The sequence below is a fragment of the Varroa jacobsoni genome, unplaced genomic scaffold, assembly GCF_002532875.2.
Source record: "Varroa jacobsoni isolate VJ856 unplaced genomic scaffold, vjacob_1.0 scaffold_1133, whole genome shotgun sequence".
Classification (NCBI taxonomy): domain Eukaryota; kingdom Metazoa; phylum Arthropoda; class Arachnida; order Mesostigmata; family Varroidae; genus Varroa; species Varroa jacobsoni.
The window spans coordinates 40655-60557 of record NW_019214035.1 but is presented as its reverse complement, the minus strand read 5'-3'; the positions used below and the strand labels follow the sequence as shown (position 1 = coordinate 60557).

Below are 19903 nucleotides of genomic sequence, written 5' to 3'. Positions count from 1 at the left end.
CTTATCAACGCAACGAAATCATTCAAGTTGCGTCTTCATCTCAACATTTTAGTATTTTATCCGTTACATCGAGTGAGCTTTGCATAGTTTCTTTCTCGTTTTTCCTCAGCGGCGAATAGAAGCGGACAAATGAGCCATAACAAGAGACGACGACGTAATCCCTCTAGCACCCGTCGTCCAGCTAGAGCAAAGACCGTTCCGGTTGTTCGATGCAAAAATGTAGGGTACGAATTCACCCACAGAATCCCTAAACCTGATTATTTGCATAAAGCCGCGGTTTAAATAGGGGCAATGTTGCAAAGATTGCTCCTGTCGTGCGCGTTCATGGGTGACTTGGCGGGAGGTTTTCGTCGTTTAGGGCTGACATGGTGCAGTTGCACGTGTAATGTCGTACTGGTGTAACATAGCAGCCAATGGCAATGCGATTTGAGCAAGAAAAGAGACTACAGAAGAAGATGTATCGAACGTGGTCAGGGGCAGTTCGACGGCGAAGGACTGAGATGTTGACAATTCTCCCACCCGATGCAAACTGAGGAGCGAGTTTGTCCAGTCTCCGTACGTTTCCCTTCCTCGACAGTGATTGGACACTGGCGGATAGCTATCGATCAATGGCATGAAAAAGGACGTACAAGTTCTTGGCTTTTTCGCCCTGCAAGGCTAATACACGTGGAAAACAAGCGTCGGTACAAGGGGGAGAAGCTTTTCTATAGTGATAACCGCAAAAATAGCTGGGAACGCTAGCTGGACGTGGGCCTTTACTGTAGCGTACAGCGCTCGGTAAATCATTGAATAATGAGGTTAAGGTTTTAGTAAATCGGCTTCATCAAAGAGCGCTAACACCAACTGCTGGCGAATATCAAAAAGGGAATCGGTAATCAAAATAACAGGCACATTTAAATCGTTTTTTATGGCAGTATTTCGTATTGAGTTAGACTGAATCCCGCTGAAGTTTCGGAGTCGAGGGCTAGGCAGTATAAAATAGTGGCAACATTTTGTGTACGCCAATACGAGTAAACTTAGTTATAGCTGCCACAGTACCGCAAACCAAATTGACCATTCCTATAGTGAGAAGGGGGTCCTTACGATCTGTAAGACGAGATAAAAAGCTAGTAGCTGTTTAATCCGTGCAGATTCGTACAAACTTACGCCCGCTGTTCACTAATCAATTGATGCTAGACCTGTCATTACGGCTACCAATGACCTTACCTACCTGCAGTTAGTTGTCTAGAAACGATAAGGTACAGCACTGTATCTATCCCAGGATTCTGTTGCGTTCGTATGACACCGACGTGCTGACAGTATTTCGAGCGTGTGCCACGTATTTTGTTCGCTCTTACGACAGTTATCTCTAACGAATGATTCTTTTATTAGCTAGAACAATTCCAAATACATATTTTAGGTCAAAAAACGAAATAAATAGACCGGCATAAGCAACATTCTAGCAATTCGGATTACATACTGTTATTCAGAACAATGTTTATTATTTAGGCAATATTTAAAATGTTAGATTCGACAAGACGAAGTATGCGTCGAGAATTAAGTTGAGCACTCGTAATTCGCTGAAGTGCCCAGTTTCCTCATGATTCTTTTGTTCTACACATAAGCGAAGCTTCCTTGATATGACGATACATATCATACACAATCGTGTTGAATCTGCCAGTGAAAATCATAATGAAGACCTTCACAAAGAAGCTTAACAACCTGCATTAGAAGCTCAACGGTCATGAATCGTGACATAACAATCGTTGATGATAAATATATGAATCGTACTTCATCGTGACGGCAGCACTTCAACAACAGGTGAAGGCCGCCATAAAAGAAAACTACTCATTTTGCCTAACAGAGATGATCTACTTCTAACCGATCAAAGCAAGCTGTCTTGTTGACATCAAAATGATGTAGACCTTGAAAGGTCTTGTAGTAGAAAGACCCCGTTTTACCCGTACGTGCGCCTGCCACTCAACTTGTTTCCTTCATACACCTTTATTCGCACAAGCGTATACTTTATCATGACTAAGTGTATATTGATTGATTAATTGATTGAGTTGTGCACTATTTCAGCTGTTTGCGGCTAGGTTATCGCTCGAGACGTATCTCGTGCTGACAAGCGCTATTTGTTTGTTTTTATCGTTATCTTTTGCAGGCGCAGAGTCCCAGCATTCTTGGCAACGGAGATGGCGATCTCGACGATCCTTCACAACGTTTCGGGGTGAGGACTGCATAATTATTCTAGATGTAAACACATTTTTATCACATAAAAACGAAAGGGCCTGACAGGTGCCTAGTATGCAAGGAACTATTCGTTTTGTGCAATACGTACGAGCGCTATGGCTCTAATCCGACGAAGATAATGTGGGAAATTTTAGAGAATTTTAGTTGTTGTTGGAATTACCGTTTCTCTTCAAATGTACCGCTCTACCAAAGCAGATATTGCAAGGCGGTTTTGGTACTATTCTGCTAATTTAGCTTCTATCAGAAACTAAAGTAATAACACATGAAGATATTTCTTTTTAAGACTGGGGTTTAGCTCGAGTTAAAGAGGACAGAACGGGTTAGCACAATATAATTAGAGATAATAAGGGCATTCGTGCTCGATGTCATTAAATTTCAGTCCTACGTAGTTTCAAGCTTCAGTAACACCGGTCGAAACATTTACATACACACAAATGAGCGAGAAAAAGAGGTAACGCAAGAAACACTGGTATTAATCATTCCGAAGGAAGAATGCAAAAGACTAAAACATATACCAAACGCTAAGTAATCATATTAAGTAGTGAACTGTTGACCTATGAAACTACTGAACTTATACTTACTTTAACAAATGTTTCAGCCACTGGGTAATTTAAATGCTAAACAAATAAAAAAGATTCGATAAACAAAATTTATTTATTTTCTCTTAGTGCAATTCTACTATTTATTTGTTAGGGCAGATTCAAGTAACCCTTTTTATCCTACTAACGAAAGTATTATTATTTTCGTCTTCATACATACTTCTTGTTCCATTATTCAGGTTGGCGGAAGTACTGGTGTTGATGAAGTTGTGGGCCCTCCCAGCTGTGGCACTTCAGGAGCAGGAGATTGGGAGCTCGAGGAGATTACGCTAGAGCGGGGCGGAGCGGGTCTGGGCTTCAGCATCGCCGGTGGGACGGATAATCCGCACGTGGGAGATGACCCCTCTATCTATATCACTAAAATTATCGTCGGAGGAGCAGCCGCCGCCGATGGCCGACTGCAGGTGCGTCAAGTGTTTGCTCCCTCTGTTTGCTATTCATTTTATAAACTGTTTCCCTTTTTTCCTAATTGTAGCAATTTGCCGCCATCGATGGGCAACTGTGGAGTCTTTTCCTTTGATTTCTCGTTCGCGCGCTATTCCAGTAACCTAATTGGCCCTTAGATACTGAGCCGTATTTGATTCGAACAAACGAGGCTCCGCTACTTGACAAAAACGAGGCTTAAACAGAAATCACATGTGGGCAACAACTGCGACTCGTACACGTGAATAAAGGCAACGACAAAAAATCAAGCGACTGAGATCCACGAATTTTGTAGCTGACGTGTAATACAATTGCGTGTACACCGTTACGCAGTGTTTTTACAGAGTGCTTTACTGTTTTTTTGTTCATCTTTTTCTTATTGTTATTGTTACTATTCTTATTTTTTATGAGAAAAGAAAGCGACATTTTTCCACTTTTCATCAAAACTACCCCTTTTTTTCAAGCTTGTTCCGACACCTTTGTGGCGTCGAAGCAACAAGCTACATTCACCACCTCGGTCAGATCGTTTAGTATAGGTCGAAGTGTCAGATCTAGGCCGATTAAGGCTGGCCGGGTCTTTCATAAAAACGGTGTTGCTGTTGGCGAGATCCCCATGGCCAGGGGAACAATGGTGAACAGTGATGAGAGTTCCTCAATGGAAAAGTGAACAACTACCCAGGGCGCCTCTTAATTACAAAGTGTTTATAGCTGAGTTGTACAAACGAAAATAAAATGGTCATCTCGCTCCGAGCTTTTGTTTTTCCTTTTCATACCTGCTGAAAAGTCCTTACATTTCGAATACAAATCATTAATTCCCTTTAAATTAACATTGCTATCTTTTCTAATATCTAATATATTTAATATGGAAAATTAAAGAAACGTTAATAATGTGTCTAGTTGTTTTAAACAATACTTACTTATGAAGAAGATGGACAAAGAAAAATTTAATCTAATTCCTAACAAATTAATAGGATCATAGGTGCTTGCTCATAAGCCTTCACTTGAACCTGGGGAACCTTTGCTCCCCCGTCGAAGTTGATTAGATTACAAACGGACAAAGTGTCTTTACATGAATTCACTCACAGGTATTCTTGTTGTAACCGTGGAGGTTTCTCACAACTTTCTTAAGGGTTGGCAAGATTTGAGGCAGGTACCTTGTACCTGTATTGTTTTGCAATGCAATAGGTTTTGGTGTCTCGCTCGTCACAATTGCAGTGACTTATTTTTGTACAACCTTTAGCTATTGCTTTTTATAAGAAGTTTTGAGTATTGCTTCTTTTGGCGTTAAGGATTTGCTTCACTAGCCAAGCTTACCTGGGTTTTTTCCAGTAGAACTATTAAATGACATCGTAACCATGCAATAAACAGCCATTAATCTGATTTTTTCTCCTATATCGATAATTTCTGATACTTAATAATCCTTTGTGGCAAGGATTTTGTCAACGATAATATCTGAATGAGCGATGGCTGTGAGCATTCTGTTCTATGTGGTTACCATGGCAACGATTTCAAAGGGCCACCCACACCTCCGCACCTTTTTCATTGAGTCACCCGGGTACCACAAACCAAGGGCTAATTTGTCTAAACGCAATCAGTGTTTTCATGCCTATTAAACCGACCATCGTACGTAGAATATGGTAGGACAGGAAAAAATGCCGCTATTTTTGGTTGGTCAGTCCTTTCTTTTGCTCATTTAGTAAAACTATTTACTTGTATAAATTCGTTCGATAAGATAACTGTCAGATCAAATATCCGACACATTGTCCTGGCAACACTTTTGTGTCCAGCTCCTGCTTTGACTGTTCTACTTTTGGATATCTTTGGAGGACGGCTGATTTTGGTTCGCGTCACCGTCATGGTGTACAGTGATAGCGCGTCTATTTAGATACGCTCAACTTAGGAACACTTTGTGAAAATTGGCTTAGCTTCCAAATAGGACATAGACGCAGATCGTTTCGCGCTGGGAAAGGCCACTGGCCGGCAAAAACAAACGTACCGGACGTAAAATTTGAAACTTACCTAAGGTAGCAATAGCTGCTTCTGCGTTCCACAACATGAGACATCGACTAAACTGTGAGCAACTTATCTAATTTGTATTATGGAGTAATATTCTAGATTTGCCTATAATTGGGGGGTTACCTTAATAGAAAGTCGAGAAATTGAGTAACCTAGTGTGTACGAAAGAAGTAATTTAAATGCAAGGAGTTCACACAACAATTTTCGATTCTTATTTTTATAATCACTTACGGCTGCAGGCAAAATGATATGTTATAATGGATAAGCTGATACATGTTATGGGTAACATATAGGCGTTAGATATAACGTCTGTCGACTCTATGCATTATTCGAATTTACGTATACAGGTGAACGACATCATTCTACGGGTAAACGATGTTGACCTAGTAGACGTACCACATCGAGTCGCTGTCGAGGCCCTCAAACGGGCCGGTAACCAGGTAGTTCTTCTCGTCAAGGTAAGAAGTGCCTTTTTTGACCATTAGCGTCTTTGTTACTTTATTTCTTATATCTATATTTCTTATCTTTGTCAACCCACCTATGATGATATGCATCCGTTCACTAGGGCATTATTACTTATTTATTTTTTATTTGATGTCACATTGATAGCGAAGACATATTATTAAGAGCTGACAACATATCAGACATAATTGGCCGTCTTAACTATTGGCCACTTGAAAGTCAACTGTTCTTTCATATACGCTTTCTGCATAGAGCCGATCTTATTCTATGAGTTAACAGTACGCAAGCTAACTTCTTCTATTTTCTTGTATGTCTACAACCTCAACCCTACCGTCGCATATATATTTGAAAACACATTGTCGACAACTGTACATCCGTCATATGTTGTGTGGTCGACCTCCTCATTATTATTCCTACCCATTTCGTTTGATTTGGGGATAACCCATCGGTCTCGTGCGCTGATGACGGTGGCACAGCGGGAACGGAAAGAACCCCCTGGAATCGTCGAGATAGAGCTGCAGAAAGGTACACGAGGGCTGGGTTTTAGTATCGCTGGTGGCGTAGGCAATCAGCACATCCCTGGCGATAATGGGATTTACGTCACGAAAATCATGGAGGGCGGAGCCGCACACCTCGATCGGCGCCTGCAGGTAAATACCCTGTACTTGTATTGATCGATATTTGATTTCTTTCCCAGAACGGCGAGCAAATACATACTGCTATTTACAGAATTCATTTGAATGATCGAGCGAAAACTATGCATTATGTAATAGGGAATGTAATACCAGAAAACAGGCAACCAAGCTGTGCTAGACGACTGTTACTGCGGAATGTTCAACAGATAATTTAATTTTCTGCTCATAATAGTTCTTAGAAACAGATTGCTCCTTACCAATATCTGACGCTATCTAGCCAACAGTTGAGAGATTGATAAGAAAGACGTTCTAGCTTTGGTAAGGATGGACTGTTTGTAAACTCTCTTGGCCTGAGTTATCTTACTTTGGCAGCAGTGGGATATACTTATTAGAGTTGTCCCTTTTCATCTCTCACAGGTGCGGCATTTGCCTCATAGGGTTTTAGGGGTGATGACCTAAAGCGGACCGACCAGCTTTCTTTTTTCTCGTAGCAAGAGAACTCTCTCAAGTCAAATTCCCTTTTACCGGTGCTTGCCTAGTATGCCTGGCTAGCGGTCTAGGCACCGTAGTAGACAGCCGTGCCGGCGATCAATTCACCTAGCAGCCGGCCACCGTTACTGCTATTGCGTACTCCCCAGCCGTTATAACCCCCTGTTATTCGCTCTTCAGTCAAACTGCTCATCCGGTTCGCTTTCTCCCTTTGCTGTTGGGAGCTGCCTGCTGTTCGACCGTTCTTTGTAGTCTTCACTACTTCGCGTGGTCTTCCCTATTTCAATAGAATTCCCTGGCGTCGCGGCTTTTTCGGCAAAGTTCCTTGCCAGCTGCCAGCACCCCTATCTACTGCCTTAATGCCTAGAGCCGCTTCTCCTCTTATTGCTTTACCATCTCTTTTCTTTATAGCACGCTAAGCAGTCCCCGACAGCTTCCAACACCATCGCCTTATTTCTTTGACGCCCTATCCTTCTATCTGTTCCTTTATTTACGAATAGTTAGGTGCGGATAATCTTGACGGAAGGAAAACGAGCCTAACTAGCAGCTGATCCTTACAAATCGAAACTTCTTCGTAGCTTTTACACCGTCGTTTCCCAGCGACGCATCACAAAGCCTAGACGTGGAATTTTCTCTGCGCCGGGACGACTATCTTCAATGTGGTAACTCCTCGAGAAGATCCGAGCGCTTTTCAAAGCTTTAATTTCTCTTCCCGTGTGGCTCACTTAACCTTGACTGTCCGAGGCTGCTGAACAACCGATTCGATGATACAGTTCCAAAATAATTCTAACTAATTTGGCTCATGGGGCCTCTCTTCATCTTCTCACTGGCGAACTGGTCGAACGGTTTGTGCACTGGATCTAGGGGAGACCGGCGCAAATAATATGGAACAATTTACTGACGGCACTTGCCCTACTCTGCGCAACCGTGTTGACTTGCGCGGATATCCAAGTAACCAAAACAAACCCTACCAGTACAGTAGATAAACCGAATCATTTAGGTGGACAGAGTAGTGGACTAAATTCAAGCAAGAACAAAGCATCTAGTTTATATGAGGTAACACCGTTGGAAAAAAGCCAACATCTGGATAAATTAGGGAAGTTGTGAACCGTTGGCTTACCGAACGATCATGGACAAATCTGCAACTGCCCAAAATCAAGTTCGTACCGTCGTATGACATGGCTGGCTAGCAGATAGGCTACGTCCAAGTGTTTCTTTTCAAACGATCTTTCTTAATTCTATTCGTCAGATCTTCAACTTCTTGCTGTTGTGCGATTGCCACTGGCTCATCCAGCCATCCTCATACTCGCTCGCATCCGCTATATTTTCGTACGAATTGTCAGTGCTAATATGGAAAAGCTTCAAAGAAAAAGGGTTTGTCTACCCGACTATCTAAAGATTGGGCTGTGTTGCGTCACTGGGCACGGTCAACGCTGTTTTCAGTGTCGCCTATCTCCACTCGAATAGGCAAATTGGACGAAAAAGATGGTAGAAGGGTAATCACAACGAGATGGAGAAAGCTTGAACCATCTAAAATTGTTTGCTTGCCGTCTAAGATATGCCAACTGCAAAAAAAAAAAACATCTCAATCGTATCCCCTAAATATCCAACAGTAACTAAACTAACGGACTTCTCCGATCGCTACGACATTTTGTGCCGAAAAAAAATTATTAAAATAGTAAATTAAAGAGGGCATTTGCGAACGGCAATTTATTTTTTAGAAGTTCCAGATGTGGTTACGATCAACAGAGCACCCGTTTATAAGTTTGACAAACGTGTCAAGCGAGAATCGAATCCCGGAATCATTACGGGAGTTATGGAGTAATTTGGGCCGTTTAAGATAACCGTACTCACGTGTCAAAAGCTACGCTTGAGACCAAAGATGATCGCCCATTGCTTCGTTAACGATAAAAAAAAGTCTATGATCGACGAAACTTATTTGCCAACTGCAATGGATAGACAATTCGTACGTTGCTTCCGGGCTTCTATTTTATAGAAAGCTATATATGTATATATATAAATCCGCGCAAAATCACCGTCATATGCCTGTAAAGCTAGTGTGATATTTTTTCATTTGCTAACAAAGATACTTATGATGTGCATGATATATTCAATGTACCTGTCATTCGCTTCCAATCGGCGCCCCATACAGCGTCCTGTGCATATATGTGCACAGAGCGTTTATACATTATGTATTAATTTGGCAAGAAGAGAGTACGAGCTATTTCCGCTAATCCAAACAACGTAATAGCAGCCTTTCTAAAGCGAGGTGCACGCGGTGTAATTCGATTTATTCAGTTCATTTGTTTTCTATAATCGTCCTACCTGCTTGCTAACCTACCTGTTGTTTCGCTATGCTACAGGTGGGCGATAAGCTGCTAGCAGTTGGAGATGTGCAGTTGGAGCAGGTGTCGCACGAGCAGGCGGTAGCCACCCTCAAATCGACAGGGGAGCATGTTCTACTGACTGTTGCCAAAACATCGCACCATCTCCCACCACCGCCACCTGTGCCCCCTGATCTGGGCAACCGTAAGTGCGCTAGTTTTAATTTTGAACCCATTATACATAGCATATTATGGCTGACCAAGTAGACGACCACGATGCGGATAATAACGATTATCGTTACTGTTTCCATTAGTACTGCTATATTTGGCGTGCTGAAGGGCGCAGAAAGAAAGAAACGTTTTAGCATCTAGTATTCAGGTAAATATCGAAGAGAAACGTGTTTATTTTTAAACTTCGTTTTAAGGCTGGAGAAGCTTCAATGCAACTTCCAATGCGATGCATCGCATTATATATATACAAGTGTAGCAGCTCACATCGGAAGTGACGAAGGGACGTTTTTTGGCTGAAGCTCTGATTTTTACACCGGAGTTTCTTCATTGTTGAAAACAACTTTATAAAGTTGTTTTTAGCAGCGCATTATCTTGCGTTAGATATCAATTAAACTTACGGATTCCTTACTGAATTTTTTAATTAAAAAATTTGATTCGCTATCTATACAAATTATGTGTCTTTTCAACAAGTTACCAGGAACGGTGAGCGTAAAGTAGTTCGGGAAAATATTCATAATTAAACTTCTGTAAATGTCTTAATATGGCCAGTAGTGCCTAACTTCCCTGTTTGGGTGCGCTATCTAGCTTTCAAGAATTCCAAAATATATCCATACGAAATGTCTCTACTTCCCATTCCCACGGAGTCACTAAACATCTCAAAAAAAAAAGAAACTCACAAAAGCAAAGCGTCTAAGAGGATTATTCCCTGCTCTGTTGCGTTTTTTTCTTTGATACTTTTGTAGTTGGCGGGGTAGGTGGCGTTGACGAGCTCAGCGACACAAATGTTTCTTCAACGTCGAAAGCAGCAAGCGACGACGCTCCAGAGCCCGGAAGGTGAGTCGTGAAACTTGCTCCATGTTTGGATAATTTTACTTACAGATATATTGATAGATCTCGATCCGCAAAACTGGACCTTTTTGCGCGTCCATGACAAATTCTTCTGCAGCAAAACATGCCGAATGTTGGCCGATTCATCAATCATAGAGGATCTCAGCTCCGTAGAAAGTTTCATCTTGATGTAGGAAGACAAATACGACTTGAGCGGCCTTTCAAGTTTGCAGACTGAGCCTGCATTGTCTCATGTACATTAGACGGTATAACCAGTCCGTACTGTTCGTATCTAGGTTATACATTTCGTTAAATTGAATTCGGAGTCACAGGGCAAATATCGTAGTGGTATACCAGGCGTTATATGATGTTTATCTGAAATTGAGCTCGATTAGAATCAGTATCGAAATAGTATTAATAGGGCGATGTAAAATGTCTATATTCCTTCCGCGGAGACCTTTTTGTACCCAATATAAAAACGTCAGCACCAGAGTGTAAATTAGAATTTTCACATAGCATGAGCTGCGTACAAACAGAGAGCTTAAAAAGCTTGAGTGCAGTGTTGCCGAATGCTTGCCATGTGATCGTGTGGTGAGTAACGTGCTTGTCTGTCAAACGTAGAGATACGTGGCGCTCTAAGTTCGAATCCGAACGTAGACACCAGGCTCCCTTCGTGCTGGCAAAAGTCATCCATATCAAGTGCTGTCTAATAGCTGAAATGCCGAACACAGGACACCAAACACAAGGTTACCATTGAGACAAAGTGAAGTCGCCCATATTTCTGCTGATTTCAACAAAGCCCAGTCGCGTAACTCCTTCTGTCAGACGTCCTTTGTAAATATTTATTTACATATATCTCTACAAAGAAGCAAAATCTTCACAAACAAATCGCCTGCGGCTGGATTTATACTGTGTCAACTGAGTAGTCGTCGACCGTCTGAGTAATCGAAATGGTCACTTGCATGCCTGTCTAATTCAGCCACGCGTGTGCATAATATTAGAAGATGTACTAAATACTCATAAAAATGCGAATGCTCGTTTAGTCAGTGGGTTCACGACCCAGTCTGCCTGGTCGGCATTAGCACGAGAAAAAAGCAAATTTCTATTATTTTTTGTTCTAACTTCTTCGTAGTTCTTTACGAAAGTGGAAGACAGTTATATAGAAATGTTATTTATTGTAAACAATTACAGCTTTGGAAGAGGACTTTGGAAATGGGTTATGTTTTGATCCAACTAAAAGGTAACTAAGGGGTCTGCTTGATAGAAAAGTAAAATGTCCTTTTCAAGTAGGGATTTCGTGATGAGCATAATTGGTGGGTTATTTATCCAACGGGTCCCAACAGTTATTTTTATCGGCTTATTTCTATTAAAGAACGAATATGTGCCCGAAGTGAAGCCAACTGCGCCCGGCACTTTTAGACCTATTATTATCTTTTATCTAACAAAAAAAGACACTTTACACATCTTTTGTTCACCGTATAGGGACAGCCATGTCTTCTACAACGTTCAACTAAAACAAATGCGTTAGAGGAATACTCTAGGGCTAGGCAAGTTGGAAAAGTTTCACGCTAATCACAATTTACGCGAACAGTTTTCTGTTACTAGACTCAGAAATAACACTTCATGTTTTACAACACGTAGAAGCACTTTGATATTATAACGCTACCGACGGCCTCATCCGTCGGAATGCCTCGCCGAAATTCTTCATGAGCTTCAACGTCTGGCAGTAACAATGCGGTTCTGGTTCCGGTTCAATAAGATAAACGATAGAAACGGAACGCTGACCGTACAGATTGTTACCAATCGGGTTCATTCAACACAGACAGTTAAGCGAGAACGCCTAAGTCGACTGGTACGTTCCACAGCGGTATTTTGCATGTTGCAACAAGAGTCCATTAGATGCTGCTTGTATTTCAAGTTACTGCGTTCAAATATTCGCGCGCTTCGTTCGGTTCGTCGTTCCTTTCGTGTCTACGCAGCGCCCCCTTGTACGGTGTCGCACTTTAAATAGTCTCGTGCTAACGATATTGGCAATACGTAAACAGTAAAAACTTTCATGTGAGGCGTAGACTTTACAGTCTCGTTCCTGTGTCTGAAAATGAACGCTGAATTCACATACGACTCTTTTAATGGCGTCAATGCTCACGATGACGCTCACGGCAGCGTAAAAATATGGTACGCACAATCAATGCCTGAGCATAAAGTACAGTATAATTCGCGGTACGGCAAATCTCTACTGGAAACGATGTCTACTAACGATAGCAAAATGCCTAAACAAATACATCTGTGCCCTACGCATTTAATGCTTATCGATTCAATCAAAATTGTTGCCTAGTATATAATAGTAAATTTAATAGGGTACGGTAAGTGTTTTTATGGCAAATAGCAAACTATGTGTTGTGATGTTTAATCTTTGAATACAGAATCGCTATTGCTTCCGCAGCGGCCCACCCAGAAGACGCGCTGCATGCGCCCAGGCCACTTAAACGCAAATTTGGCGTCAACGTGGCCAGCTAAAACGTTCGTTCGCTTAAAACATTCATCGAGCGTGTTTACTCAACGTCAGCCGCATCTGTACGAGCATGAATAAAAGAGGCGACATGCCTGAACAGCGGATCATACATATTGCCATGTTAGTGGCACAAGCGGTGACTTGGCTTCAAGCATCGATTACCGGTTGGCAAAACACCCACAACTTTGGTAATCAGCTTTCGAAATGGACAAGATTTGTGTGCTGGCAACCAAAGGCAGCATCCGGTCATTGTGTTTGGCCGTATCTAACGGCTTGTATGTTGTACAACGTAGATAGCTCAGATGACGCCCCTTGCCACTATAACTTACTCAACCCGGGGGCTTTCGAGCCCCGACGTGCTCTAAATTTCATTGACTAGCATTAGTGAGTTCCCATCGGCTACAGGACTGGCCGATGCTTTCCCAGATTCTGTTTATATGATACCTTGCCTTCGTGCTGTGGAAATTCCGATATCTTCGGAAGAGTGGCGTTACCAACCAGCGTGGCCAACTTCTGGGTACAGCTAGTGATTTCGACTGCGTCGCTGAAGTTACTATGAGACGTGGTAAACTCTACCGCACCGGAGAATCCTGTACACAAGTTTAGGACGCGTCCTAAGTAGAAAGAAGCCAGTTAAAGCTATGAAATGACCTCAATTAGAAGTCGCTGGTCAAACAATTTTCCTCTCTCTGGCCGAAATAAACAGCAAATCGGTTCCCTTCGACCAGGCTGGACGCCAGTGCCCGGTTATACTAACACTGGCAACAGCTGTGCAGACTCATTCTCCTAAATCTTCGATTTAGTATTACTTAAACCTTAGACATCTGCGGTACTCAAAATCGCATTGCGCAGCAGCAGCAACAACAACGACAACGGCTTCAAAGAAATGCCAGCCACGAAAAGCAAAACACAGAAAATAAAAGAGTGGGGCGCGGAAGAGATTGCCTTCCGGCACCCCGTTCAACTGGCACGGCTTCAATATTCTCTCATCTATCATCACCATTTTCCGTTCGCATGATTATTATCATCGTTGTCGTCGTCCTAGTCGTAGTAGCAGCAGCAGCAGAAATCTTCACGGTTCCTTCAAGCGGCTCTTAAATCGATTTTAGATAGAGAAAAAAAATATACGCTGTGCCATCTGTCTACAATTTGGTGGTAACGCATTTTTTTTCCATGTCCCCATGCCGCCTGGCTCATTATGCTTGTTTTTTTCTTCATCTGGCCGCTCGTTCTTTCAACGCCCATCAGCGAAACTACTACTCCGCGTTCTTTGCTTGCATTTGCAACTAGGCGAAGTTACTAGGCGGACTGGGTCGCTGTATAACGCAACATGGGCTAGATCAAACAGCTTCAACCAGTGCCTTCGCTAGTTTCACTAGCGTCTCCGGCCCGCCGTCGATTGGCGACGGTCATCAGTCTGTAATAATATATCGTATTTGGTCGAATGCTGTCAGTGGCTTAGCAGTGCTGGGTTTCCTGTGCTACCCTTGCCGCGCCAGGGACTCGAATGTGCGGCCATGAAAAGTGATGCAAATGGCTGCCGGCGGTCCTGCGGCCTCTATCTCGCCTACCTAACTAAAACTAATCGACAGATGATTATTCTGTATAGATGAGTTTCGCTATGGTTATTCGGCTAGCATTATGCTCTATGTCATCACGCTATTTTTGCTCTTGTCTTTATAGCAGCTGCTATTGCCGAACGCTGGCCGATTCGGTTCCGATAGTTGGCTATTTCGCTAATTGCATTTACGGATCGTTCAGCTCAACATTGTTGCTTGGCGGTACCTTCTAGCTTCCGTCCATCTACCACAGACCTATCAAGTCCCCGATGCTTAGTAGTGACAAACGTATTACTGTCGCTATTTGTATGAGCTCTAAGGGAAGGCCCAGTGGGTACCCGATCATTGATCGCACGGAAATTATTACGCCAGCTCAATCCTATGGTTCAATGTGATTGTTGTGAAAATTCTACATAACCGTTTAGCCGATGCGGCCCATGTAGACGAGACCCGTACGACGATCTGGGGTAGTTGCAATCTGGGTAGCGTCACAACAACTATAATGAACCTCGTGTCAGGATGATAGTACTATTGATCTATTAAGTGAATGTGCGAGGTTGGTCGTAGGGAGGGGCCACAAGATTAGTCCGTCACGGCTTACTCTGACGTGTCGTCGTCATTTTTCTAAAGAAAGTTGAACAGCAGAGTTAAATCGGCAAACCGACGATCGTCTAAAGACCTGAAAATGTTGATATTTCTCAGAACATAGTGACGTTGCTGTCATCGTATAATGGTGAGGACCTTAGAATGCGGGGCCCATCTGGGAACAAATGTGATAGCAGCTATTGAAGCATACGATCGCGATTATTGGCCTTGATCTCTACAGCTGAAACCTGTGGCTGGCTTTGCAAGTAGATTGTACTCTAGCTAACCCAAACGCGACGACAGTTGTTATCAGTTTCCAATGATGTACTCGAAACGCGAATATCCAAAGAAGACCCACAAGCGTTGTCACCAAAGTAATTCAAATGAGACTTTTTCATCATCTTGGACACTCTACGCTCCCTCCACGTTTTGCAAACAATAATATCAAGAAGCGATCATAATCCAGCATAAGCCTAGGGAAGCCAATGGGATATAGATAGACTGAGCAAAAAATCCGCTCGATCGAATAAGATCGGGCAATGTTTTCCTAATATTAACAGGTAAATTGGCAACTCGTGGCCTCGATCGACACAGCCAGCTCTTACCTCAAAACGGGCGAAAATAGAAACTCGTTGCATTGGAATGCATACACGAAACTCCACCGTTTGGGAAGCTTACGCAGGAGAATGGTACAGATCAACTACCCAATTTCCGACGATTTTGACTACTTCTCACAGCAAATTTTCCGCACTGTCAACATGGCGGCGAGGGACATTTTTGCTAAAGGGCCGGTTTCACGTTTTGGGCGAGTGAGTGAGCTGAAGGCTAGAAAAAACTACGAAGGAATTATTGTGTCGTGATTCATGTATCGAGCTGTTATCTCTATTGTTATCTACGCCAGTGCCATAACAGACTGTGGCCTCTCTTGGTTTCTTCCTCGTTTTTTGTGGCCGGCATTTTTGAGACGTCACCGTTTCTACGACGTTGCTGGCGTGTTGCTGGTTCGACGATCGACGTAGCGTGGTCCTATTCAGGGAACAACAAGAGCAGCGATAGACGTCTTGTTTTTTTTATCAGCAAGTGGTCCTAACAGAATGAACAATAACATCCCACTTCACAGCCTTTGTCCTACGCTGCGTTACATGACCGCTGGTGACCGGTTCCTTCTTCACTTCTATGTGAACACTGAATATAGCAATTTGTCAAACGGTTACAGAAACAGTCATATTCCGTTAATCGTTCGAATATGCTCATGCAGCTGTTGATGATGGATTCGATTTGCTAGTGAGTTGAGGCCGCTACAATGACGATGGATTACCAGCATTATGCTAAATTTTGAATTGCGACGATAACGAAAGATCAGCTTATTGCCACTATTTTTACTGCTAACTAAGAACTCATCATGATACTCCTACTTTTTTTTTCATCGGTGACACTGCAGTGGATCGTTTGAGAATACGTTCAGTGATAACGGATGGATTAATTGTTACAATGCAATATATCTTCGTAAATGTTCTTAAAAGGCCTGACGTTCCGTTAACGGGATGAAGGAATTTGCCACGCCTGGAAGTTACATATAAAAATAGCGTAAGTGATCAACCTACTAGGTTGGTAAGTACCCCGGTCATCATAACACGTACTATCAATTTTCGAGGGTGTGTGTGCGCGCGTAAACGTTTATATATATCTGTGTATAAACAAGCCGTTCGTATTCGTCCTGATAATGATCACATCGGGTCACAGCAGTTGAATTGAACTATGATAAAATATTGTTATTGACATAAGCGTACATCTGAGTGTCTAGCTATGTATTCGGTTAAAAAAAGACATTAACATCAATCTATGTGGGTGCCTTACAAGTGCTCCTGGGTTAAGCTGACACGATGTCGATCTCCAATGATGAGTGGAAAATAAACGGTGGCCGATTCGGGTAATCTATTAGCACTACATGCGGTATTAAAGTATGAGGGTGACCAGTCGCCATATGGTCAAATACGTAGCAAATTTGTCATAGGTCAATCGGTAAGTGGCAGTCTCTGCAGTAAATCTGTCGAGGCAAGACTACAGCGGAACCATTGTAAAAATTGTATCAAATACAAAGTATCCAGCTATAACATGTGATGGGATATAATCCATTTTGGCCGTCTGATCGATAACTTGTTCCCACGGTAGGCCACTGTAAAATTTCCCGAAATCAAATTGGCTCATTTAGCCTGCACGTTGCTTCCATGCGCTAGTGTTGCATACAAAACGTACGTGCAATTCTGGTTGTACTGTTGCTTTGAGTATGAACTGTATGGTTGTCTTATTTAACAAGTCAAATAGTGAAATGTTTGTTTTTCTGTTAAGAGCGTGCCGGTCGGATAAACAATTTGTTACTGTATTAGGTGATTAATTTGCTAGCTTGCAGAAAATGATTTCGAAACACTCAGTTTATACTGCAGAACTGACATAGAAATAGTACAAAATTCATATCGCGACTATTTGGTTAACCGTAGATAGGCACTATTATATAATTACTCTTTTGACTAAATTCCGGTAAACGATAGATACCCTTCTTCGGAAGCTGTCTCTTTGTTTTATCGAAAAAGCTGCTCCGGGGTACATAGACACTACTACGACAAGTGTCGACCGCTGCTAAGCCTAATCCACACTTATAATTCCTACCCGATTAAGGTCCTCGATAGGGGCTTACCATTCTTATTCGGCGTTGTGAACCGATCATAACGTCAGCGAGAAGAAAACAACGGAACAATAATATTTATGAGCTGATCGGTTAGGGCTACCACAGAAGAGGTAAAGCGCCTTAGTCTTCTAGCGTCCATAAAATTGAACAATCCATTTATGTGTTCTTGTGATAATCTTTGGTCTACAACTATGACCCACTAGCCATCCACTAATTCACTTCATTGGCTCCATTAACCCAAAACGTGCTAAAAAGAGTTCTTCAAGCAAAAACCCTTCATTCTTGTGACAGTTTCATTGTGACGTAACGAAATACTGGTATAAGGGTCACGCACGTATGATTTCTTATGCAGTTTTATATGCACCATATGAGAGAGCGGGCTGGCATAAAAATATGGTAGGCATAACTTATGATATGTATTATCTAGAAGGGACGACTAAGTCTCATGAAAATGGTGTACTACAGTAGAGTGAACGTACGATAATAGTGGTATGAGTTCAATTATCGTCATTGCCCCTATATACATGCTGACTATTTTGAAACCGGCCCATATAATTTGCGACATGCTTGAGAAACGTCAAGTTTAGCCCAAAACATACATGAACCCATTTGTCATCGAATAGTGGCCCAATGATGCTTGATCTAATCACTAATACGTTAAAAGAAAATAGCGAAATAAACGATTATCGAACATTAATCAGACTCATGACATGATGATTACCGCAGTGTTCCATAGCCGATATTTCAATGAGCGAAATCTCTTGTAAAAACGTATTTACGTAAAAGCTCTCTCACGATTACAGTCCTATTTTCCTAGCCAATACTCAGCTGTGGATGAACTAGTACCACTGCAGCTGGTAGCAGTGTGATCCCCTACCTTTAGCTCTGCACTCCGAATTTCGTACGGTCCCTGCGTTCTTAAAGGACTGCTCGTTAGTTGAATACGTTTTGCCTGTTTGCTGCCGTCCCGATTACTGCGACCAGTATCGTAGCCTCCTCTCGGACAGTCATTCCACGCTGTTGGCGGTGAGGTCATGCGCTGTCGATTTAAATATGTCAGATTTGTCGCGCAGATGGAGAATTCGCGTATTGACATCGTTCTCCTCACATGAATCGGTCAGATGAGAGTGAGGACAAGGCCCGAGCAGGTCTATCGGCCTCGTTAACCTTGACGTACACAGCGAATCGCATAGTATCTTCTCTATGTTTTATGAATTTAACGTTCTGCTAGGGGATGCGCTTTAAGTTGTAATCGCGCCGTAAAGTTTCACCTGCGAAATAACTGCTATCCTTTCTGCCTCGACAAAATCTGTGGCTTAAATTGCGAACTATTTTAACTTAGAACCTGTAACTTAGAACAATAGTTATACATATACCTGTTCATCGGTCAACAGATTGTGATAAATCACCCTCAGAACGAAATTCTGGAGTGTTGTTATGCAGAAGCCGGATGCGGCGATAATGTGATGTTAGAAAGCTTGCAAAAAATTGAATAATTGACTACTAGTGCTGAAAAAGGTACGACTTTTATTATCAAGTATATTGGAAAACGTCATCACGTCAATATAGCTTGCCCTAAGCTCTCTATAGTCTCATCCAAAAGTTGCGAAACATAGAGTGGACAAGTTACTAGGGTGTGCGCGACGGGATATTGTTTGCGCCGGCAGAATATGCGGGATTTTACGGAATCCTCTATAAAACTTACCGTCAACAGGTAAGAGAGTCGAATATTTTTTTCGTCATTTGATAGATATAACTGTGATGACACTGATCGATGAGGTCGATGGTTCCATAGATTGAGCTGCAACTGTTTTCTTTAATTGCTGCACACTTAGCGGAACCTATTTTGCAAATAATTATAATAATAAATTTACCTGAGATTGGACTACACCTGTGTCTGGTGTAATTGGTCTTAACCCACTCCCGACAGTTACGAGCCAGTATCCTATCATCACCACGCTGTACTAATGCCTAAAGGAAGGCCTGTTGATTCACTGGGCAATCACGTTCATATTGACAGGTTTTTGATAGTCCCTAGTGGAAAGCAATGAAAATCGTTGTATTTTAGGCAATGCATTGTATGTGTATATATGACTGCGATACGAGATCGGACAAAGTCACCTGACAGTTAGGGGTTCTCAGTTGGTTCTATTCAAATCACAAAAAAATAGTGAGGTGCAGCAAAAGTAATACGAAGACCTTTCGTTTTCAACCTTCAGATGATTTTTTAGCCCAGCCTGCGTGCACATAGATATAAATGCACATGTTTACTTCATTTCAAGTCGCTGTTTGTTCACAGAATTTGTGTGAGGCAGGGAGAGA

The 19903-nt window shown here is 42.2% G+C and overlaps 1 protein-coding gene and 2 long non-coding RNA genes across 5 annotated transcripts in view; 1 reads left to right on the top strand and 2 right to left on the bottom strand.

The window, feature by feature from the left end:
- dlg1 (MAGUK family member discs large 1) overlaps positions 1-19903 on the top strand; it is a 118185-nt gene that overhangs the window by 58798 nt on the left and 39484 nt on the right. For both annotated transcript variants that reach the window (XM_086971160.1, XM_086971161.1), the window contains 6 exons: positions 2144-2209; positions 3011-3235; positions 5618-5728; positions 6209-6382; positions 9220-9385; positions 10155-10245. In XM_086971160.1, coding sequence (XP_086827286.1) covers positions 2144-2209; positions 3011-3235; positions 5618-5728; positions 6209-6382; positions 9220-9385; positions 10155-10245 — 833 coding nt within the window. The remainder of the gene's footprint in view (positions 1-2143; positions 2210-3010; positions 3236-5617; positions 5729-6208; positions 6383-9219; positions 9386-10154; positions 10246-19903) is intronic.
- LOC147752605 (uncharacterized) lies at positions 10239-19017 on the bottom strand. 2 transcript variants are annotated; one of them, XR_015313615.1, is made up of 3 exons: positions 18459-19017; positions 15501-16458; positions 10239-10952 (listed from the first exon to the last, which is right to left on the bottom strand). It is a non-coding gene; the product is annotated as an uncharacterized LOC147752605 (long non-coding RNA). The 2 variants fall into 2 exon arrangements; XR_015313616.1 differs by having other exon boundaries at positions 10239-10614.
- The window catches only part of LOC111266970 (uncharacterized), a 1471-nt gene continuing 661 nt past the window's right edge, over positions 19094-19903 (bottom strand). The window contains exon 2 of the long non-coding RNA XR_002684350.2: positions 19094-19615. This is a non-coding gene — a long non-coding RNA (uncharacterized LOC111266970). The remainder of the gene's footprint in view (positions 19616-19903) is intronic.